This window comes from Pipistrellus kuhlii, unplaced genomic scaffold (assembly GCF_014108245.1).
Source record: "Pipistrellus kuhlii isolate mPipKuh1 unplaced genomic scaffold, mPipKuh1.p scaffold_m20_p_6, whole genome shotgun sequence".
NCBI lineage: Eukaryota > Metazoa > Chordata > Mammalia > Chiroptera > Vespertilionidae > Pipistrellus > Pipistrellus kuhlii.
In genome coordinates, this window is record NW_023425562.1 from 52,659,878 (window position 1) to 52,683,537 (window position 23,660).

Genomic DNA, 23,660 nt, shown 5'->3' on the forward strand with positions numbered 1-23,660 from the left:
GACTAATAATTATGTGGGGAAGGAGGTCTGCTGCAGAGTTCTATGATCAAAGTTTCAGGCTTGGTAGCCAGAGTCATTCAGAGTCATTCAAATAAACATACCCTCAGAACTTGAAATAAGCTATTTTATGCCCTCTGGGGTGATGAGGCACAACAAAATAAGGATGGAGTTTCCAGGAACCTGGATGATCTAATAGATGCTGCTGCTGGCAGGCTGGGCAATGTCAGCTGTCTGAAGGCCTGCAGAGAGGGCTGGCGGCCGTCCCTCCTGCCAGTGTCCTCACGCTTGGGCACTCACGTGTCTGTTTGGGGCGTGACAGCTGTGCGTCATGACACCCAGTGAGGAGCGTCTGCAGCCTGGGCCTGAGAACATGAGTGGAGGCTTTGAGAAGACTCTAAGCCCAAGTTGAATACATCCAGACTTTTGATGTGGTTAATAATTCAGTTTAAACGTTAGTTACCAGTGCTAACACGCCTGCTCACATGTCCACCTTCTTGCTTTCCTCTCCTGCTCAGCGGGGAGAAGAGGCCCAGGGGCCCTCCCCGGAGTGGAGGCCCCAGACGCACCAGGGCTCTGCGGTGCCGGGCCAGGATGAGTCACAGGACACACAGCTGTGGTGTTAGGGAGCAGCCTGCTGGCGGAGCCCTTGCCACCTGCCGAGGTCCAGCTGAAAAAGCCAGTTACCAAAGGGCTGGATTTTGTGTGTTTTACTTTGTTTTCTTTGACTGTTATATAAATATAAAATACTATTGATAAAAAATATATAAATTATAAAAGAATAATAATACAATAAATTTCCATGTACCTAGCACCTAGTTTAAGAAAGGGAGTGACACCCTAGCTGGTTTGCTCAGTGGGTAAAGCATCCCAGGTTCAAGAGTCCCAGGTTCAATTCTGGTCAAGGGCACGTACCTCAGTTGCTGGCTTCATCCTCAGCCTGGTTGGGGCCCGTGTGGGAGGCGACCCATCGATGTGTCTCTCTCACATTAATGTTTCTCTCTGTCTCTCCCTCTCCCTTCCACTGTCGTAAAAATCAATGGAAAAATATCCTTGGGTCAGGACTAACATTAAAGAGAGAGAGAAAAAAGGAGAAAGGGAAGGGGGGGAGGGGAAGGAGGGAAAAGAAAGGAGGAAAGAAAGAAAAGGAAGGGAAGGAAGAAAGGAAATGACCCCATGACCTTTGAAATCCTTCTGTTCCTCCCGATGGGACTGGAATTTTGTTTCTGAACGTCTGAGGCTTAGAGAGAGAGTGACTTGCCTGAAGTCTCGGTTTGTCAATAGTGGAGCCAGCGATTGGAGAAGCCAGCCCAGTGAAGGTAGTAGGAAACCTGACTCCATCTGGCCCGGCAAGTCTCATGAAGGGTGAACCCTTTCGTCTCGCTGGGCCCTGGTCACCGCTGACATCTCTGACACCTCCTGGTGCCTGGAACAAGCTGTCCTGTGCCCTGGGCCCCTCCGCATCTTCTCTGGCATCAGCTCTAATCCTCTGGCCCGCCAGCCGGCAGGAGCGCGGAGCAGCTCCCAGTCCTGAAAGGTCACCCAGGCCAGGAGCCAGCTGGATGCCGGTGGCATTTCCGCCAGGCACATGGGAATGTGTCTTTGCAGGTCTTCATAACTGCACCAGGAGCTGCTGTGAGCCTCTCTCAGGCTCTGTGCACTAGGTCACCTTGTCGCCGGATCTGAAGTCCAGAGAGGCTTTAGGCATGGAATAAAGACCCTCCTGGGCTGTCAGGCCACTAGAGTTCTCTTTCAGGAAAAATGTATGTCCTTTCTAGCAAAATAATTTCCAGAGAGCGAGAAAGAACACTGAAATGTAAATAGTGATATTGAAGTGGAGCAATGATAAATAGGTCTATTACTTCTCAAGGCTGTAACATTGCTTAATAATAACAACATCAACAATAATAATTCTCAGTGCACACGTTCCTTTTCCAAACTTCCTGTTCTGGGAGAGAGGATGAGAGGTCTCAGAAAGGCTTTAACCTGCCAGCTGTGAAAGCCCAGAATCCTCTGGAAATTTCACATCATAAAAGAGGACCTCCGAGCCCTCCAGTCCATTCTAAATCGTGGGATTTCAGAAAGTTGCCAACTTTTTATTTTACTGATGACATTAAGTCAACTACCAGCCCTTGCCAGTGTAGTTAGATGGGTTGAGCATTACCCAGTGTGCCAAAATGTTGCCAATCTATCCCTTATCAGGGTGCATGCGGGAGGCAACCAATGGAAGTTTCTCTCTCTAAAATCAATATAAACATGTTTGTTTGTTTTTTTAAAAACAGTCAACTACCAACCATTCATTTCCATTTCATAAAAGAGAGGGCTTTTTACAAAAGCAACAACTAGCAACCAAAAAACGTGTCATTTCTCAAAGGGAATGAATCATAAATTGAAAGCATTCAGCTTTCATAAGAGCTTTGAACTACCGTATTTTTCGGACCATAAGATGCTCCGGACCATAAGACGCACCAGTTTTTAGAGAAGGGAAATGAAGAAAAAAAGATTCTGAAACAAATAGTGTCCTAAAATATTTTATGTGCATTAAAACCCAACATCACAGTCATAAACACATGTAATCAACCCTGTAAAGTAAACAGCAGCATTTAGAACCATTTTAGAGCCGGGCAAGCACACAGAGACCACACAGAGCCAGGCAAGTAAAAAAACTTTTTTTTTAAAGTATCGATATATGTGTAGGGTATATTTGGAACATAAGACGCAAGGACTTTTCCCCCCCACTTCTGGGGGGGAAAAAAGTGTGTCTTATGGTCCGAAAAATACGGTACTTGTCCCAGTCACGCTCCCTGCGGCAGTGATGTCTCTGTTGCAGACTGCTGTGGGTCTCCAGTGGTTCGCAGCCGTGGCTGCATATTGGAATCGGGAAGATATTTTATTTTATTTTTATGGGGTAAGCTTTTAGAAATTATGATGAACCCATCCCTTAGAGACTGATTTACTTAATGTGGCTTCCACAGATGATTTCATTTTACAACCAAAATTGAGAACCGTGTGTAAGCCATTCTTCCCAATGCATGGAGCCCCCACAACAGCATTTCAGCCAAGTCTTTGCACAGCTGATATCTGCAGCCCCAAAATTCTGACTTAGGAGAAGGGATTCCTTGAAGGTCAGGATCAGCCTGGGAAAGAGAACTGTAATTCATTAAATGCTCACCATTACCAGACTCAGTATGAAGGTTTATTTGTGTGTGGTTGTTTTTTTAATTTTGTTTTGTCTTTTTGTTAATTCTCACCCGAGGATATTTTTCCATTGCCTTTTTTTTTTTTGAGGAGGGGGGAGAGTGGAAGAGAGAGGCAAAGACAGAGAGAAATATCGATGTGAGAGAAACACATCGATTGGTTTGCTTCCAACGAGGGCCAGGGCCCGAGGAGCCTGCAACCAAGGTACGTCCCCTTGATCGTGATTGAACCCGGGACCCTTCGGTCCACAGGCCAACACTATCCACTGAACCAAAGGACGGGCCTTTTTTGTGTGTTTTTTTAAGCTATTCTTTTTTTTTTAATTGATTTCAGAGAGGAAGGGAGCGGGAGAGAGAAATAGAAACATCAGTGATGAGAGAGAATCATCAGTTAGCTGCCTCCTGCATGCCCCACACTGGGAATTGTGCCCACAACCCGAGCGTGTGCCCTGACCAGGAATCACACCGTGACCTCCTGGTTCATAGGTCGATGCTCAACCGCTGAGCCACGCTGGCTGGGCAAGGTATTCTTTTAATTAATTTATTTTAAATAATATTTGTTAGTTCACTTAAAAATGCAATGAAGTGTAAAGAATGAAATTAAAAAATTAGCATATTATATAATCTTACTTTCAGAGTTCCCCTGTTGAATTAGAAGGGGGAAAAGCACTGTGTAGTAGGGAGAATAATGTCCCTTTCACCTCCCAAAACGATCTTCACATAATTCCCCAAACCTGCGACTGTATCGTCTTCCATTGGCCCAGAGACCTGCAGGGGAGAGTGTTCTGGAATGTCCAGGTGGGCCCAATGTAATCAGGTGGGAGCCAGGGGCCCATGGGAAATCTCTGAACCTTCCTCTCCATTTTGCTGAGAATCCACAACTGCTCTAAAAATTCGTCTGTTTTTTGTTTGTTTTAATCCTCACCCGAGGGTATCTTTTCCATTGATTTCTAGAGTGAGTTGAAGGGAAGGGGAGAGAGGGGGAAAAATCTGTGTGAGAGACACAGCGATCGGTTGCCTCCTGCATGCTCACGTGCCCTACCGGTTCGGAGAGCCTGCACCTCCTCGGTCCATGGGCGATGCCCTGACCACGGAGAAAAGCCGTCGGGACTAAAGTCTGTTTTTTAAGAATGGTGAGGGCGTCAGGAGAGGACTTCAGAGTGAGGCAATGTGAGAAGGACTTAATTCAACGTTGCGGGTTGAAGAGGGAAGGGGTCATGAGCCGAGCAGGCAGGCGGCCTCTACCCACCACACAGCCAAGCAGGCGGATTTCCCCTCGAGCCTCCAGAGGGAGTGCAGCCCTGGAGGTACCTTGGTTTTTAGCTTGTGAGACCCATTATGGACTTCTGGCCTCTGGATCTGTGAGATAGTAAGTTACATTGTTTAAGCCGCTAAATTTGTGGTAATTTGTTAAAAACAATGTAATCCGTCTGTGCCAGGTTTTCCTGTTCAATCCATGTAACACTCCTATGAAATTGGCGTTTTAGTCCTGTTTTAGAGAGGGGGGAGCTGAGACCCAGAGGAGCTTGCTGACAAAGCAGGAATTTTAACCAAGGTCTCTCAGGCAGAGGCAAGCCTGCGCCCCCCTGTCGCGCTGCCTCCCCTCCCGAAGGCCCTGCTGCCTGGGCCTCGCTGTGTGCAGGCCTCCCCGGGGCTTTGCGGAGAGCTTCTCCTCACGGGATTCCGCATTCCCTCTGGGGGGTGTGATGTTGGCGGGTGTGTGTGTGTGTGTGTGTGTGTGTGTGTGTGTGTAAGAAAGAGGTGTTTAAATCACCTAAGGAAGAGTGAGGGACACTTGAAGAGCAAGACAGGAGACCTAAAACATGAATTAAGCAGAATGGAAGGTGTGTTTCTAGGACCCTCTGAGACTGGGGCAGGGAGCATGCCTTGCTGCCCAGAGGCACAGCAGGAGGTACAGAGTCCAAATCGAGGACCTCCCACTGGCTTTGGGCACAGGGAGCCATGACTCGGGTCTGAGGTTAGCACCCAAGGCCTCCGAGGAGCAGTGGGGAGGGATGTTCTGCACTGGGCTCTCCCTGGGCCTCTCCGCACACAGAGTCAGCCGCGGGCTCATTGTGACCGTCTGTCTTTGCAGTCCTGCGGAACATCTTTGTCCTCGGCTGCATCATCATTGTCTGCTCCCTGCTCTTCCCGGTCCTGTGGCACCTCTGGATTTACGCAGGGAGTGCCAACTCCAATTTCTTCTATGCCATCACACTGACCTTCAACGTTGGGCAGGTAGGAGTGAAGGGTGGCACAGAACGGGTTCGTTTTGTATTCATATGTGACCTAGGCTGTGGGTTCTGCAAACTAGGGGTTTGGATGTGAATGAGGGGACAGTTCCTCCCCTCGAGTACCTCATTGTCTGGTAGAGAAGATTGGGACTGAGCAATGGGAAAACTGCATCTGCTAACAGTAATTGGGCTTCATGCTGAGCCACTGCCTTGTTGAATTCTCACAGCAAGCCTTGGCATAGTGTTGCCCCTATTTTATAAATGGGAATCGAGCCCTGGCTGGTTTGCTCAGTGGATAGATCATCAGCCTGCAGACTGAAGGGTCTTGGGTTCAATTCTGGTCAAGGGCACATACCTCGGTTGCAAACTCCTTCCCAGCTCGGGTCCTGGTCTGGGCGTGTGCAGAAGGCATCCAGTCGATGTGTTTCTCTCACATTGATATTTCTCTCTGTCTTGCCCTCTCTCTTCCACTCTCTTTAAAAATCAGTGGAGAAGTATCCTTGGATGAAGTTTTTAAAAAACAAATGGGAATCGAGGCTCATGAAGGTTGCCTCTTGACCAAGGTCACTGGAGGAGCCAAGAACAAAATGTAGGGAAGGCTTGGTTTCTGAGACCACCCCCTTTCTGTAACAGTGCCTGGCTGCATGGCACCGAGTGAGTGCCCCGTCTGAGGGTGGGGAGGGCAGGAGCAGGGGGAGGAGAGGCTCCGGGGACAGCAGGAGCAAAGACAGGGACCTGAGGAATGGTTGGGTCTAGCTACAGGGTGAGTCTGGAGTGCAGATTGCACGGCTGGGAGTAGCAGGAGAGGAGGCCATAGGTCACTGAATGAGAAGTACCAGCCAGGAGCCCGGCCCTCCCTGACCCAGGGCAAGCCTCCCCCTGTGCTGCAGAGCAGTGGTTTCCAACAGCAGAATCACGGGGGGTGGGGGAGAGTCTTGTTAATCTGTATTGTTATATAGTTATATCTGTTACCATTGCATGGCTTTGATTGTCAGTAAAACAAGCAGATTTTCTAATCCCACTTCCACAGATGTGGTCTCAGTAGATGTGGAAAACAGTCAGAAATTTGGTTTTCACAAGCTCTTCCAGAGATTCTGTTTCAGGTGGAGAGCAGACACCTCCAAAGGTCCCTGTCCGTCGTGCTGCATCCTCTCGGGCTGGCTCTGTCCTCAGTGGAGGCCCGTGGGATCCGTTGTCGCGTTTACCATTCCATTTGCCATCGGCACAGCCAGGCGTTTCCTGTGCGTAATGGGCTGGAAGGGGGCAGGGAGCGGGGAGCCTGTGATGGACTGAGTAACCCCGCAGGAGGCCTGCCTCCAAGGTTAGCTGCTGGGAAAAAGGAGGGAGTTCGGGCTTCTGCCGTGAGTGATGGGTCTGGTATTTCCTGCATGGACATTTCTGGCCAATTAATGTCCAGCCCAGCTATTTATCTTGATTTGTGAACAACAGGAAGAGTGATGAAGGGCTGTGGCCTGGGTGGGAGCAGCCTGTCACACAGCAGTTATTGGTGGTGGGTGCTCAGCACCTCCTACCTATGTCCTGCAGGATCGACTTAGTGTCTCGGAGGAGTCTGGAGGCTGGTCCTGGCTCCTCGGTCTTTCTAAAACCCCCTTTTCCTTTGAAAGGGATGACTGGCAGGTGAGGGCATTGGGCCTGCCCTGGGAGATGGGAGCTCAGCGAGCGCCACTGGAATAGCCCCCGGCTTATCAGTCATGAGCGTCAGGTGTGGGCCGGGGGTGGGTGGGATTGCAGTGATGAAGAAGCATCCGTGGAACCTGCCAGAGAACAGCTTTCTATGTGCTGCCTTTGGCGCTTTTACGAAGCAAAGGTTGCTGCAAATGGCATGGAGATCTCGGCAAGTGGTCAAGTGCCACTAAAGGCAAGAGGAACTGAACTGTTGGGACAGGAGGATGGGACTGGGGGTGGGAAGCAAAGGCTGGGTAGATGGAGTGTGTTAATGACTCAGTTACAGTGAAAAACCAGCCTGATTTTTGGCATTGCTTTTTATCTTTAAAAATTTTTTTTAAAATATATTCTTATTGATTTCAGAGAGGACCTAAGTGAGATAGAAGCATCCATGATGAGAGAGAATCATTGATCAGCTACCTCCTGCACGCCCCTCACTAGGGATCGAGCCCGCAACCTGGGCAGGTGCCCTTGACTAGAATTGAACCTGGGACCCTTCAGTCCACAGGCCAATGCTCTGTCCACTGAGCCAAACCAGCTAGGGCTAAAATGTGTTTTAAATCATACAAGTGATACATGAGTTCATTATTACTAGGGAAAAGAAGTCAACATAGAAACATGGAATGAAAATTGGAGATCTGCCTGGCCCTAACCCTTGCCCCGTGCAGCTGTGATCACTGGGGTCAGTCTGGTGTCTGTCTGCAGACGTCCCCCATGCATTCATACACACACACACACACACACACACACACGAGCTTTTTAGTTTATATAAAGAAATCACACTTTGCACTGCTGTTTTTCACTTAGTGATCTGATCTCGTGATAATTTTTTAATGGCTCCGATATCCCACAGTTAGGCTGTACCGTGATGTATCCTGATGGAAATCAAGGTTGCTTCTGATTGTTTTGCTATAAATGGAAGAGTATTGTTTTGCGTATTTCTTCGCGTGCTCTTGTATAGGCATGCCAGTGTTTTCTTACGATAGATTCCAGGGGGTGGCATTGCTGAACAGAGGGCATCTTCATTGTACATTTGGCCAGATGCTGCCGGTTTGCCCTTCAGACGGGTCAGAACACCTCCAGGCTTCCCAGCAGCGGTCCAAGGGACTGAGCTGTGGTTTGTTCAAGCACAGCCAGCACCATGTGTCATCGGCCGCCTGGGATCCGGGCTCTGTGGCTCGGAGCCAGAGACAGCTCTGTGGGGTCAGATGCTTCCAGGGCTGCTGGCTTGGGGCTTTGCGGCTGCCACCACCAGGTCACTAAAGGGGTTTGTCAGATGGGGCCCTTATTCAGCAAGCCGGGCACTCAGTCATATTGCTGTCAGGGAGCATTGGCTGAGGTAGGAGAGCAGCCCTTGTCATGAGGGTTGTACTTACTCTGCCCTCGCACCTGTTGGTAGTCACAGGGTTTAAAGCTGAGACATTCGGAATTTTAGGATGTTAAATGTCACCTCCTCATAAGGTTCCCCTGCCCCACTGTTTGTTAGCCCCTTCATCACTCTTACCCAGCCTATAACTAGACTATTTATTCTTCTCTCTCTGCCTGTGAGCTTCCTGAAGGCAGAGATTGGCCTGTCCTCCCACTGCAGGGTCCCCAGCTACCAGCGCTTGGTTCAGGGCATTGTTTAGCAAATATTTGTTGAATGAATGAACGAACCAAAGATAGCCAGGGGGAGCATCATGTGATTAATGGACAAATGTGCAGAGTAAGCACTGGAGGAATCTGGAGGGAGCAGATCCTTTCCTGTTGTGAGTGGTCAGGGGAGGCCACAGGGAATGAGGAGCAGCAGCTGGACCTTAGAGAGTCCGAGGGGAGCACCGAGGAGGTGGCAGGAGGAGCCAGGTCACCCCAGTGGCTAAGGTCAGAGGGTGGCTGTTCTCCCACAACCCTTCTCCAGCTTCTGCCAGAGCCTGGTCTCTGGCCAGTGAAGCCGCCCCAGCACCCGCTCCTCTGCTTCAGCCTGGCCTGGAGTCAGTGCTGCCATTGAAAAGTATGGCGTTCAGGGACGTGTCCAGGCCGCAGCTAGCTCTTCCCAGCTCTCCTCGCTGGGGCGGCGCCAGAGCGCCTCCTCCTCTCCCCGGAGCTCTCCTGAGGACTGGTGAGTGGGCTTTCAGCAGGCGACCAGAGCCAGGCCGGCACTGCTGAATCAGGAGCTGAATATAGGGAACATCTTGGCCTGTGGAGTTAAGCTGCTCTGTTCGAGGTGGTCAGTGCCATGGCCTGTAAGAGAACAGTCTGTTGGTAGATTACTAGTTTCACCAGCAGCTAAACCACTAGTGACCTCGGCCCACATCCTTCCCCCTGGGCCACTAAGTGTTTTCAGCATGTGGCACGGATCATTAGCTAATTGTGCCTCAGAGTCAGTGACCAGGAAATGACAACACCCGTCCGTAGAGGAGCGTGTGTGTGTGTGTGTGTGTGTGTGTGTGTGTGTGTGTGTACACTGACATAGATTGGATGATTGAGGTCCCCCTCCACCTTCAGCAAATGATTGAGTTTCTCTGGGTGGCGTTTTCTCCCACCTCTCAGGGTGTTGAAAGAATTGGACATGTAACGTGTGGTCCTGTTGCCATTATTCATATGTTGACATGGGAAATAGCACAAACTTCCTTTTCAAATACCCAGAGCAATTTCCTAGGAAACCATCAGACCCAGCAGAACAGCCTCCCCCCCCCCAACCCCCCCAGGGCCCTTTGTTACTGACCCTGTTCTTCTGCAGGTCTTCAAGGATGACGTATAAACAAAAAGGAATGCATTTTAACTTAGCTTTTTTTCTTTTTTAGGTGAGTTTGAGAGTACGTTTATTAAGGCAGGTGACAGTGAGACAGGAAGCAGCAGTGGGAGAGCCTGGGTGGGCTGCTGTGGCTCTCTGGGAAGTCAGAGGAAAGGGGGCTTTAGGGACAGGTTCAGGGGCTTAGCCCTGGATGAACTGCTGCTGCCATTGCTCCCCTGTATGCACATCAGAGGGTCCCCGGAGTTTAGGAGATGCATGCTGGGGGGCGGGGAATGAGGGAAGAGGGGAAGGAAATGGCATGGTTGTGTTCCCCAGAGGGGGTGTGCACCAAGTTTAGCTTTTTAAAAAGAGTAAAATAAGCCAAGACCTGTTTGGCTCAGTGGATAGAGCGTCGGCCTGCGGACTGAGAGGTCCCAGGTTTGATTCCCGTCAAGGGAATGTACCTTGGTTGCTAGCACATCCCCAGCAGGGGGTGTGCAAGAGGCAGCTGATCGATGATTCTCTCCCATCGATGTTTCTAACTCTCTATCCCTCTCTCTTCCTCTCTGTAAAAAATCAATAAGATATATATATTTTTAAAAAGAGTAAAATAAGATATCCCACTCACCCTGATTCAACTTAAAATCAGGAAACACGAGTCTTTCCCCCAAATTATAATAGGGGTTCATGTTTAAAGAGAGCTTGCTAGAGGCCAGGCTCCTATGATCTCTCATCTTCTGGATCATGTGCTTTTGTGGCCTCGACCTTTCCCTGTGCTTTGCATGTACTCATGTGCACATGGAGAAAGAGGTGTGTGTGTGTGTGTGTGTGTGTGTGTGTGTGTGTGTGAGAGAGAGAGAGAGAGAGAGAGAGAGAGAGAGAGAGAGAGAGAGAGATTGTTGTCATCGCAATGGAAGCCTGACATTTTGTCCTTTTAGTAAAATGCCTTGGTGACCTATGTTTGTACATGAGAGAGGAAGCTCCTTTTTGAGTCCCAGGTACGTGGACTCATCACACCTGACATAACTACTCCCCTACTGACAGCCCTGTAGTTGTTTTACTTGATTTTATTAGGATAAGGAACTCACTTAATTCACCTGTGAGGGAGGCGCTGCTCTTCCTCCCTGACGCCTGTGAAGACGCTGAGGCTCGGAATCACCAACCTCCAGAGGTGCACTGAGTGATGCCCTTGCTCATCCGGCCTCCCTCAGACTGCAGACTCCTCTGGGGCAGCCCTGGTCTCCCTCCTTCACCACCACATCCCGCACAATAATGTTCAGAGACTGTTTATTGGTGAATGGAGTGAGCAGGGATTAGAAACCATATTTTATGACCAGTGATCTCTCAGTCTTGTACATCCTAACCTCCCAGTTCCAGTTTGACTTGGTCCCAGCTGGGCCTGTGGCAAGTTCTGCTGGATTCTTAGGGGGTCAGAGCCAGAGCTCCCTTCCCCTCCTGCCTCCGGCAGGCCCTGCCCGTCCCTTCCAGCAGGGTCTGGAACATGCCCCTGGGAGGCCGCCCTGGCGCTGCTCTGAGCTTCAGACCCCGTAGGTCCTGGGCTGGCCCTGTTTTCTGTCTCCAGGAAGCCCTGGAATCTGGGCACCAGCCACTGGCACATCGGGCCCTGCTCAGCACTCGCTTATTCACTTCAGGACAAATGAGACCCAGTCCTGCCTCCTGGAACTGCCTCTCAGCTTCTTGGTGTCATTCTGGGGAGTGGCCCTGGGAGGGACGTGTGGGGAGTGTTGGGGGTATGTGGCCCCGCTGTGACAGACAGCGGCCGTTCCAGGCTGTTCCTGTGGGCAGCGGTGGAGGGTGCCTGTGGCCCAGGCTGAGCCCTTGTCCAGTGGGCTGTGCATGTTTACTTGGATTTCCTCCTCCAGTGGCATTCGCCAAGGTCTTCATTCCTTCGTCCCTCTCATCTACGGACCTCGGTCCGTGCTCAGTATCCCAAGCTTGTCTCTCACAAGCTTTCATATCCTCCTCCCAGCCAGAGTGACGGGAAGGCCTGGGTTAAGTGCATGGGGGCACGGCCAGCCAGAAGCCTGCACTTCGGAAGCCCTGATTCCAGTAATTCCCAGCCCATCTGGCTCACTGGCCTCAGATACGTCACAGAGCTCCGTGGGCCTGATTTACTAATTTGCAAGTATGAATTAGGTGCCTGCTGTGCACCAGACACTCGACTGGGGTGAAGGAGACAGAGCCCTGCTCCTAAGGAGCCCACAGACTGTGGGAGAGAAAGAAAAGGAAACAGGCAGGACTGGGGCGGCCGGGAAGTGCTATGAACAAGACAGACAGCTCAGAGCTGGGCAGTTAGGAGGCTCTGGAGGGAGGCCCTCTGAGTGGAGTCCTGAGACGGGATGTGTGTGGGGCGGAAGGGGGGTGGGGGAGAAGGGAGCTCCGTAGGCCGGGTGAGTGCCACCTGATAGGAACAAGGCCATTTCAGGTCAGCAGTGTCCGAGCCGTGTGGCCTCCTGGGCCTCACTGTGCTGAGGACCAGGCTGAGCTTCTGGTTTTAAGCTGAGGACATTGCGATAAGATTTACGCTCTGAAAGCCGCACTCTGCCGGGAAGGGGAGAGGGAGGGCTGTGAGCTGGAACCCGAGCCCAGGGAGGAGGCTGTGGGGAGGGGGTGGCTGCTGGCGTTTCCTCCGCCTGGAGGGGCTGTGAGGGGAAAGCTTCATGCAGTTGGGAAGTGCCGCAAAGAAAATGATTGCCACAGGAAGCAGTTTTCTGTTGATCTAGATCTTGCTTCCACCTTTTCCGTGTTCACATCTTACGTTACCGTGACACATTTGTCAAAACCAAGAAACTGACCCTGGTCCATGATGACTAAGTAAACTCCAGACTGGATGGAGAATTCCCGTTTTCCCTGTCCTGGCTCCTAGGCCCAAAGGCACCACATGACACTTAGTTGTCAAGCCTCCCTGTGTCCTCTGCTCGCTTTCTCATTTCTCACGACCTGGACCGTCTTAGGAGCATTGGCAGGGACGTGCTGGGTGTCCCCACTGCCAGTTCGGCTGATGCTTTTCTCGTCCTGGGACCAGGTGTGGGGCCTCTGGATCAGGCTGTGCACAGGCAGCCACACGGCTCCACACTGTCACCTTCCTCGTCTGGTCACTCTGCTCCAGTCTCCTCCGGGGAAGTTGCTGTTTCCCTGCCCCTGCTCTGCTCTTTGCGAGAGTCACCGAGCCTCGCCCGTCCTCAGGGGCGGGTGAGAGTGGGCAAGAATTAAGCTCTACTTTCTGGAAGGGGGATTTTACACATTATTCAGGCTGGAGAAGGATTTTTATTTTATGTACGAAAAACTCCACAGCACACTTAGCTCAGCTTCCCACCAGGTTCCCACCCCACCCTCTGTCCTTTCCCCATCGCCCATTGTCCTCATCCATAGGTGCACAGTTTTTGTTCAGTCTCTTCCCACACCCCCACTCCCCTTTTCCCCGAGAATTGTCAGTCCACTCCCTTTCCATGCCTCTGATTCTATTATATTCCTACCAGTTAATATTGTTCATCAGATTTTTTAATTCCCTTGGTTTTTAGATTCACTTGTTGTTCATAATTTTTATCTTTATTTTCTTCCTCTTCCTAAATAACTCCCTTCAGCAATTCATATAATTCTGGTTTGGCGGTGATGAACTCCTTTAGCTTTTTTTTATTAGTGAAGCTCTTTATCTGACCTTCGATTCTGAGTGATAGCTTTGCTGGATAGATTATCTTTGGCTATAGGTTCTTGCTATTCATCACCTTGAATATTTCTTGCCATTCCCGTCTGGCCTGCATGGTTTCTGTTGAGAAATCAGCTGACAGTCGTATGGGCGCTCCTTTATAGGTAATTACCTGCTTTTCTCTTGCTGCTTTTAATATTCTCTCTTTGTCTTTTGCTCTTGGAATTTTAATTATGTTGTGTCTTGGTGTGGTCCTCCTTGGATTCCTTTTGTTTGGGTTTCTGCGGCTTCCTGGACTTGTAAATCTATTTCTTTCACCAGGTGGGGGAAGTTTTCTGTCACTATTTCTTTCTTTCAGTATGTTTTTGGTATCTTGCTCTCTCTCTTCTTCTGGGATCCCCATAATTCTGATGTTGGTTCACTTGAAATTGTCCCAGAGTTTTCTTACATTATTTTCAACTTTCTGGATTCTCTTGTCTTCTTGCTTCTGTGGAGGAGTGTCCTCTGGCTCTTTGTGTTCTAAATCTTTGTCTTGATTTTTGCGATCTGCCAGTCTGTTTTTAGGACTTTGTGTAATATTTTTTATTTCAAAGAATGTTTTCTTCATTTCTAGTTGATCCCTTATTATTTCTCGTTGCTCCCTTTTCATATCCCATAGGTCTCATTTATTTTATCGGCCTTTTTAAAGATATTCTTGAATAACCTTATAACTGTAGTTTTGAACTCAGTGTCCAATCTTTTCTTTTCCTCCATCTCCTTCCTTTGTGTCCTGCCTCTTGTCTGCATTTTAGTTGTTTCCCTGATTTGATGGAATAGTTTTGTGTGCTAGGTGTTCTGGTAGAGCCCAGTAGCACAGCCTTCCCAGTTAGCGGCGGTGGACAGTCTTGGTGTAGCCCTTTGTGGGCTGTGTGTGCAGTCTTGTTGTTAAGCCTTGCTTATTGTTGGTATCACTGGGAAGTGTTGATCTCCAAGCCAGTTGGCTGTGAGGATCAGCAGTGTCTCAGCTAGGAAGGCTTCTGTACTCCGCTTGGATAGGGCGGGGTCTCGGGGTGGTGCAGACAATCTTTGGTTCCCTGTCAGTCTCGCCTTAGAAAAGACCTGTTCTCGGAGAGTTTTGGAACATTGGTCGCAGGCACGCGCACCTCTTTGGTAAAGGCGCAGACAAGCTTTGGAGTCTGGCCAGTCCTTCCTTAGAGAAAGCCAGCCTCTGGGAGAGCTTCTGTGCTCAGCTTGGATGGGGCGGAGTCTCGGGTTGGTGCAGACAAGCTTTGTTTTCCCTTCGGCTCCTCCCCAAATCTCGCAGTAATGGCCACTGGCTTCACACACCTCTGAGAGATCTCTGCCCACTGCCTGACAGTCTGGCCTCTCCCTGACTGGGGCAGTCTATCAGAGCAATAGGCTGATTCTGTTTTCCTCTCAAACAAGAAAGCCAGCCGCGTTAGCTGTCCGCCCTCTCCGCGCCTGGATTAAGCCAGCATGTTCTCCGCACCTTCACAGTTTCTGAGGGTCCGCGCGCCTTCTCACTCCTTCCCAGATGACAGAGCCTCCTCTCAGCTAGCCATCCGGCCCTTCAGGGCAATGCCTCCCCTGTTTTCCTGTTCTAAATTCCAGTTTGTTGTGGTAGGCTGCATTCAGGTGTCTACCCTATGCCGCCATCTTGGTTTCCTCCCTCAGTTCATATATTATTATTATTATTATTATTATTATTATTAGAAGCCTGGTGCACGAATTTGTGCACAGGTGGGGTCCCTTGGAGTTGGCCTGAGGGGATCGGCCGAAATTCAGTCCAACGCAGCCTGCCGCTCCTGCCTGCCATTCCCACCCATCCCAGCCCTGCTGCGCCGGCCTCGGCTCCCAGCCAGTCAGCCCTGCCTGGGAGAGGCTCTCACTGCAGCGGCCCTGCGTCTGGTGCCCATCCTGAGTGGGAGGTGCCAGGACACACTGCGGGGGGTGCCTTACTGGCCCAGGATCTGATTCTGTCCCACTGACCTCGTGCCGGTTGTCAGGAGCCACCTGGCAGCCACTTTCATATCCTTTCTTCCTTGCCGAGCATGTAGGGAGGGGAAGCGGCCACAGTGCCTGAGGCTGGCAGTGCTGTCGGGACCAATCATGCCAGCCAGGCCAGTCCATCGGGGCCTGGCCCGTTCTCCCAAGATTGGGCCTGCAGGACTAGAGAGAGTGGCTGCCACCAGGATGAGTGGGTCAGCTGAGCGGCGCTCCCACTGTGAGAGCACACTGATGACCAGAGGCAGCTTCTGCATTGCATGTCTGCCCCCTGGTGGTCAGTGTGCATCATAGTGACCAGTTGTTCAGTCATTCGGTCACTTAGGCTTTTATATATATATAATTTTTTCATATATGTTTATTGATTTCAGAGGGGAAGGGAGAGATAGATAGAAACATCAATGATGAGAGAGAATCATTGATCGGCTGCCTCTTGCATGCCCCATTCTGGGACCAAGCCTGCAACTCAAGCATGTGCCCTTGACCAGAATCGAACCTGGGACCCTTCATTCTGCAGGCTAATGCTCTATCCTAGGGGTGTCGAACTCAATCAGAGAAGGGGCCAAAATCTAAAATCCAGCCTAAATCGCGGGCCGAATGGTTTACTGAACAGTCATAAACTGTCATTGTGATGGAAACGCAGCGGAGTGCAGTGATGACAGCGCGGTGCGGGCCACATTGCAAGGCCTGGCGGGACGGATTTGGCCCACGGGCCTTGTGTTTGACACATGTGCTCTATCCACTGAGCCAAATCAGGTAGGGCTTATTTTTAATTCTCCTGCAAGGATATCAAAAGGAATTACCCACCGTTTGTGTATTACTCAATTATGTATTGGAAGATTGTTATTTTTATCAACATAATGCATGCATCTAATTTACAAAGTTAAGGCTTTTAAGGAAAAATAATAACTCCCTAAAATCTTATAGCTGTTTATTTGTTCAGGAACTTCTAGATAACCTGCTTACTCTGTATTTATTGGTTCTTTTTCTCTTTTTACATTAGATTTGATTGAACTATATGAAATTGACAATAGTCAACTGTTAGAGCTGTAAAATGACAATTTCATATGGTTCAACCTAATACCTGTTATTTTGACTTCCTATTGCTTGTCCAGCTGATTATGTGTCATTGGCGTTGGCTCATTTCGTTTGTGAATTGTGGCTTTGCACTTGCCCTTCATCTGACCTGGCTTGGGGATCAGACCCCACCAGCTCAACCATAGCTACAGGTTCCCCGGACCAGGAGCCTTGTGCCTGTGTAAGACACGGACTGTAGGATGGGAGGTGTTTGCTGTGGCACCTGCCCCCCTAGGGCAGCTGGGGTGCCAGGCCTTGAGGGCTTCCTGGACTTGGTCTGCTCTACTGATGCCCACGGAGCCTGAGTCCTGTGCCCACTGGCACTGATGCATGGCCTGCAGGTCATGGCCGTGAGTCCAGCTCCCCCTGTAAAGTTTTAGACCAGTTATTGAACCCCTTGTGCCTTAATTCTCATCATCCTTCCAGACAGGCTCCCGAGGTGTCCTTATCCTGAAGCCATTGCTGGCCTTGGCCCTGAGCTCCTCCAGGTCACTCTGTGCTCTCCTTCCTGTCCGGTGTGAGAGCGGCTGCCCAGGATTGGGGTCTCAGGGTCAGCGGCCGAGATCCCAGGCTCAGCTCAACCTCTTATCTGCTCCAAGACCCTAGCCGGCGCTCCCCTGCTCTGGGCTTGTCTCCCCACCTGTGCCAGGCGGTGGTTGGTGCTGATAGTCTGAGAGGCCTCGGTGCCTGAGAGCTGTGGTGTCTGCACTGGTGGCCCCTCTCCTGGTCCTTCCATGGGGCTGGCCTGCTCCTCTGCCCCAGGCACTGGAGGTCTCGGACCACATGGGCTGTAAGACTGTAGGTCCAGCATGTGGGGACCTCGGCAAATCCCAGTTCTGCTCTGGCCTCAGAGGGATGGTAGCTGCACGTCTATGGTTCACACAGGAAAGAGCTGGTGCACACAGCACCGTGCCCCGTGCAGGGAGGGAGGAGCACTCGTCAGACGTCACAGAAACGAATGTAAAACTGCAATTTGGATGAGTTTATGCTGCCAAATAGAGATTAATGGGGCCAAGATACCGTCTGGGGCAGTGGTCGGCAAACTGAGGCTTGCGAGCCACATGCAGCTCGCAAGTGGTGGTTTGCCGTTGTTCCGTTGACTAGTGAGTTTGCCGACCACTGACTTAGGGAAAAACACTTAAAAAAACACATTTTAACCCTTTGCACTCCGAACCATTCTGGACATTGGCTACCAGCTACTCGACGCTACTTTGCCGCGGACACGTGCGTTGAATTAACTCAATTCCCCGTAATCACTAGTAAACTGCAATGTCCCCCCTGAGAGGGGCATCCGAGTGATATGCTAGAATTCCGATGTCCCCTGAGAGGGGACAGCAGAGTGCAAAGGGTTAACAATGTACTAATGTCTTTAACCTGAAGTCAGAGCTGCTGGGGAAGAGGAATGCCTTACGCGTGGTCGGCAACCCATTAGTTAACAGAGCCGCAAACCGTGGCTTGCAAGTTTGCCGACCACTGGTCTGGGGCACATGAGTGGGCTTCTCTGAGGAAGACCTTCCTGAGGTCTGAGGGGGCCAGCAGGGGCTGACCAGATGGAAGTGGAGAGAGCGGTCCAGGCAGAGGAAACAGCCAAGACCCTGCAGTGGGAGGGAGAGGCCAGCGTGGCTGGAGCAGAGGCCGGTGGGACGGGAGCCGCGGCCCTCACTCCACAGCAGGACCAGGTGCCGGCTGGCCGGGAGGGGATCTGCACCCCCTGGCTCTCCACAGCCACAGGAACCAGCCTGTATTGAAAAGCAGCCTCTGGCTGTTAGGGAAAATGGCCTGAGGGAAGGGGAGGTTTGAGATTAGGAGGCCCAGGGACTGCTGATGATGACAGTGGCTTTGTCCAGGGTGGGAACTGTTAAGATGGGTGGAAATGGGTGGATTTAAGAGCTTAGGAGGTAGAGCTGTGTATGTGGGAGAAATATCAGGCGATCCTGTGGCGGAGCACCTGGAAGGCCTGGGTTCCCAGTGGGGGAAACTGGTTTGACAGGGTGCATCCAAGAGCCTGCGGGTACCCATGAGGAGGTCTGGCTGCAGAAGCACCAGTCGAGTGCAGAGGCTTGGGAAGGAGCTGTGGACAATGTGGAGGGCGGGAGGGCCCTACGGGCACTTCTAAGGTGCCAGTGAGACCTTGCAGAGTCAAGTGTAGATCCCGAGGCGGGAGGGTCTCCCCAACTCCTGCCTAGCTCCTCGAAGCCTCTCACTCTCTCCTCTCTCCCCCCCGCACAGATCCTGCTGATTTCTGACTACTTCTATGCCTTCCTGCGGCGAGAGTACTACCTCACTCATGGTCTCTACCTGACGGCCAAGGACGGCACAGAGGCCATGCTTGTGCTCAAGTAGGCCAGGCCGGGCACAGGGCTGCACGGACTTCAGGGGGTGGACCGGACCGGCCAGAAGCTGGGCCAAGCCCTCGAGCCGGAATTGCCAGCAGGCAAGTCCTCAGGCAGATGAGGTTCAAGTCCAGGGTCACAATCTTGGCACCAGAGGAGAGCCGCGGCCGGCAGGCCTGTGGGGCTCTGCCAGGCGCACCTCCACTTGGACCCACGGGAGCCGGCTCTGCGCACAAAGGAGCCCCTCCCGGACAGGAGAGGGGAGGAAGCAGGGAGCAGGGTTTGTTAGGCTGTTGACTTAATAAATTTTTTTTGGTATGAAGTCTACCCTGGGCCCACACTGCACTCCTGGAAGGTGTGGGCCCCTGATACCACCGTGGTATACGACACAGGGTGTGGGTTTCCAGAATGAACCCACGTCCGCAGAACCAGTGTGCATGGTGAGCCGAGATGGCGGGGGACAGCCACCAGCAGCCCTCCCACCCCCCAAGCAGCTGGAGGCAGACTGGCCTGAGCAATCTTTATTCTGCAGAGGGACAGTGACCACAGATCCATACACCATGTCAGACAGGTGAGCCAGGGGCCAGTCCTTCAAGGGTGGGTGGTTCCAGGCAGGAAGCAGAGCCTCGGGCGGGGGAGGGGCAGACAGGCAGGGGCCTAAAGTAAAAAAGACAAACCAGACAGAGCAGGGGTGGCGGGGCTGCCCCCCACCGTCCCTCAGCCAGCACCCAGAGGGGCAGCCCTAACATGGCAGGCCCAGGTCCGCGGAGCAGAGGCGGAGCGGTTGGCGGCCCCTAAGGGGTAGCATCCCCGCCCGCCCGCCCCCAGGGGCAGAGGAAGCTCCGTTCGGGAGCCGGGAGCCCCCTGGGCAGGGCCTGGCGGGGCCTCCCTCTGCCCTCCCAACCCCTCCCCCTACTGCTGGCTCAGAAGCCGAAGGTTTCCTGCGAGGCGTAGACCATGTAGAGGAAGCCGTCGTCGTCCTTCTCCTGCTCGTAGATGTCCGCGATGGGCGTGGACACGCTCACCATGCTGTGCTGGTTCACCAGCAGGAAGAAGGCCTGCGTGGGGTTCAGCTGCAGGCGGCGCCTGGCGGGCAGGAGGGCGACAGTGAGGGGCTTGGCTCCCTCCCCAACGATCCCCTGACTCCACACCCATCCCTGACCTTGAACTTTCCCATCCTCGCAGAGGAGGGACCCAGTGCCCATCCTATGGCCACTCCCACTCAGGAGGCCCGGCCCGGCCCCGCAGGACTCCAGCCCCCTCTGAGGACGGCTGCCCGCGCACCGGATGATCTTGACCAACTCGCTCATGTTGACGTGGTCGGGGACCAGGAACTTGGTCTTGTCCAGGACGGGCAGCTGCTTCTCGCCCTTGTAGCGCTCGATGATCACCTGGGACGGGGGCGGGCCGTGAGCGGGCGGGGCGGGGCGGGCTGGCGGGCGGGCGGGGACGGGGACGGGGACTCACCGGGATCTTGCTGGGGTGCTGGTCGCGGATCTGCTGCACCTCCTTACAGCGGTCGGCTGCGGGAGGGGGTCAGGCGGTGAGGCTGGACCTGGGTCCTCCGTGCCCTTCGCCCCGACTGTCCTCGAGGGGCGGCCCGGCCCCACCTCCCCGGAGCCCCCGCCCCCGGCCGTTTGGCAGGCCGGACCCAGGACCGGGTTGGGAGGGCCCCGGCCAGAATCTGCCTCCCAGCTTGGGGTCCGGCGGGGAGCTGACGTCACAGGGCTGACGTCACCTTCGGCTGGAGGTTGGGTCGCGCCCCCAACTCCCCAGCCCCCCACCCCCAGATCGCAGATCGCAGATCGCCCGCCAGGCCTCACCGAAGCTCCGCCGCTGCTTGAAAGGCCGGTCCGAGGGCATCTCGCGGGCCCGGCGGGGCGCAGGCCGGGCTCCGGGCGGGGCGGTGGTGCGGTCCGGGGCGCGGGGGCTCCTCACCTCGCGCTCACGGGCTCGGGCTCACGCTGAGCCCGGCGTCCGAGGCTCCGGGAGGTAACTCGCTCGGGTGACGTCAGGTCACAACATTCCTTAAAGGGGAGGCCGGCGCGCTGCTCCCATTGGGCCGACGCAAAACCCGCCCGCCGGGGCCTTGACGTCAGGGCGCAGAGCCTGGAGTCCCCGCCCGCACCAGGAAGGGGCGGCTCCCGGGCGTCACAGTCGCGTGACGTCACGGCCTGCGTGGCCGCGTCCCAGGCCGGCTGTGCGGAGGCTGGGAAGCCGGGAGGCTGCCGCGGGAGCGGAGTCAGAGCTTCGCGGTGGGGAAATCACATCACGGTCAGGCTGCGGCTCCGCATCCTCTCTTCCTGGCCCTGCCACTGACAGGCACACCCAGGCTGTTAGTCCAGGGCAGTGCGAGGTGCTGAGGATGGCAGAACCAAAAAGTCTGGGGCTTTTGGTTAGAGAACGGTAAAGGCGGGTGGGCGAGATCGAAACATGAAAGAGCAAGTCACTAAAAAGGAACAGAGCTTTTAAAAGAAATCCCTAGAATTTAAAGATAGAGCTATTGACATTCAAGTCTCGATAAGGCAGGCGAGCAGATTGCACACAGCAGAAGAGAATCTCTGAGCTGGAGAATAAACAATTAACTAAGAAACAAGGGGATAAAACGTAAAGGAGGGAGTGGAAAAGTAAAGTGAGAACTCACCTGTCCAATCGGAATTCCAGAAGAGAAGAATATAGTAGAGGCAGTGCCTTAAGAAGAGTTTCCAGAATTGAAGACCAGGATCCTCACATAAAACCCAGAGCCGGATAAATGGGACTAAAAGCACCAGGGCATTTCGCAGTGAATCTGCAGAACCTGAGAGATGGTTCAGTAGATGGGAAATAGTGAGCAGCTAAACGGGTAAACATGTAAGTCATCTAAACAAGCGCCTAATTAGAACATGAATGGCGATGATTAATTTGTGGAGTGCAAACAAGGAGCATGAAACAATAACAAGTCGGGCGAGGGGAATCAGAGCGCAGGTGTGCTAAGAAGCTTGGTTTGTTTGAGAGGAGGAACGGGAGGAGAATGATAATTGTGCAGTTTTCTATAGTCAAACATGTATTTCAGACACTTAAGAAGAATCACTAAAAGAATAGGAAGTATGACTTCTAAGATAGAAAAGAGAAAAAGTTAGTAAAGGGTATTAAAATATAATGGCAGGCAGAAAAGAAGAAAAAGGGAGCAACGCAAAAAACTTATTTAAATGGTGCCAAACCAGAGGTAGGAAATGTTCTTTTTAAAAAATATATATTTTATTGATTTTTACACAGAGAGGAATTGAGAGGGATAGAGAGTTAGAAATGTCGATGAGAGAGATACATCGACCAGCTGCCTCTTGCATACCCCCCATTGGGGATGTGCCCGCAACTAAGGTAAGTGTCCTTGACCGGAATCGAACCCGGGACCCTTCAGTCCGCAAGCTGACGCTCTACCACTGAGCCAAACTGGCTTTGGCTAGAGGTAGGAAATGTTCTACGTTCATCCGCTAAAGCAGAGATGATCAAGTTGGTCAAGAAAAATAAAATGCAGCTTCATGCCACTTACCAGAGGACATTTAAGACCTCAGGGCACCAAAAGTTTTTTAAAAAAGTATACTTGAGAAAAACTAACCAAAAGGTATCTATAAAAATATCAGACAAAACAGGCTTTAAGGGAAAAGTCATTATTAGGGATAAAGGAGAGTCACCAGTCCAGTCAGCTTAGCTCAGTGGTTGAGTGTCAACCTATGAACCAGAGGCCAGGGCACAGGCCCGGGCTGTGGGCTCCATCCGCAGTGTGGGCGCGCAGGAGGCATCCTATGATTTTCTCCCATCGATATTTCTCTCTCTTCCTCTTCTCTGAAATCAATACAGTTTTTTAAAGAGGTTCACCACAAAAGGACAAATTTTTAAGAAATATGTAACAATTTTAAACTTGTAAGAGGTTTTTTTTTTTTTTTAATATATTTTATTGATTTTTTACAGAGAGGAAGAGAGAGGGATAGAGTTAGAAACATCGATGAGAGAGAATCATCGATCAGCTGCCTCTTGCACACCCCCTACTGGGGATGTGCCCGCAACCAAGGTACATGCCCTTGACCGGAATCAAACCCGGGACCTTTCAGTCCGCAGTCCGACGCTCTATCCATTGAGCCAAACCGGTTTCGGCTGTTAGAGGTTTTTAAAAGGGTTGAAAATGTATAAAGAAAAAGTGACAAGATACAAAGGAAAAGTGTCAAATCCTGTAGCATTGTAGGAGATTTTAATAGTCCTGATCAATGGATCCTGACAAAACCATGAACCCAATCCAGTATTTTACTTTCAAGCACACAAGAAACCTTTATAAGAAAATTGCCCAACTACTGGACCCAAAGATACACTCAACAGATATCAATGAATTCATTTCATACAGACCACATTCCCTGATGATAGACATGAGCAAAATAAACGTCAAATGTTTGAACATTTAAACATTCTTCTAAACTTATTACTCAAAGATAAAATCATATAGAAACTAAAACTGGCTAAAACAAAAAATGAGAAACATAAAAAATCGGGGTGGGGGGGGCATAGTAAGCTGCAATTAGAACATTTGTAACCTTCTTAGGTAAGAAGGAATGTGGAACATGAGCGGTGTCAAAGCATTTTTAAAAGGGGCAACAGCCCTGGCTCAGCTGGTTGGAGCATCGTTCTGTTCACCAAAAGGTGGTGGGTTTGATTCCCGGTCAGGGCACATGCCCAGGTTCAGGGGTTGATCTCTGGTTAGGGCTTATATGGGAAGCAACTGAG

General features: G+C 51.7%; 2 protein-coding genes across 3 annotated transcripts in view; one reads left to right on the forward strand and one right to left on the reverse strand.

Annotated features, from left to right (window-relative positions):
• The window catches only part of PIGU (phosphatidylinositol glycan anchor biosynthesis class U), a 77,534-nt gene extending 55,062 nt beyond the window's left edge, over positions 1–22,472 (forward strand). For both annotated transcript variants that reach the window (XM_036419774.2, XM_036419775.2), the window contains 3 exons: positions 5,290–5,432; positions 18,805–22,113; positions 22,354–22,472. In XM_036419774.2, coding sequence (XP_036275667.1) covers positions 5,290–5,432; positions 18,805–18,918 — 257 coding nt within the window. In that variant the 3' untranslated portion in view covers positions 18,919–22,113; positions 22,354–22,472. The remainder of the gene's footprint in view (positions 1–5,289; positions 5,433–18,804; positions 22,114–22,353) is intronic.
• On the reverse strand, positions 19,415–20,861 carry MAP1LC3A (microtubule associated protein 1 light chain 3 alpha). Its single transcript, XM_036419802.2, has 5 exons — positions 20,732–20,861; positions 20,376–20,431; positions 20,193–20,299; positions 19,825–19,994; positions 19,415–19,565 (listed from the first exon to the last, which is right to left on the reverse strand). The coding sequence occupies exons 1-4, from the start codon at positions 20,769–20,771 to the stop codon at positions 19,832–19,834; spliced, it is 366 nt and encodes a 121-aa protein (XP_036275695.1). The 5' UTR covers positions 20,772–20,861; the 3' UTR covers positions 19,415–19,565; positions 19,825–19,831.
• Positions 22,473–23,660: the final 1,188 nt, after the last annotated feature.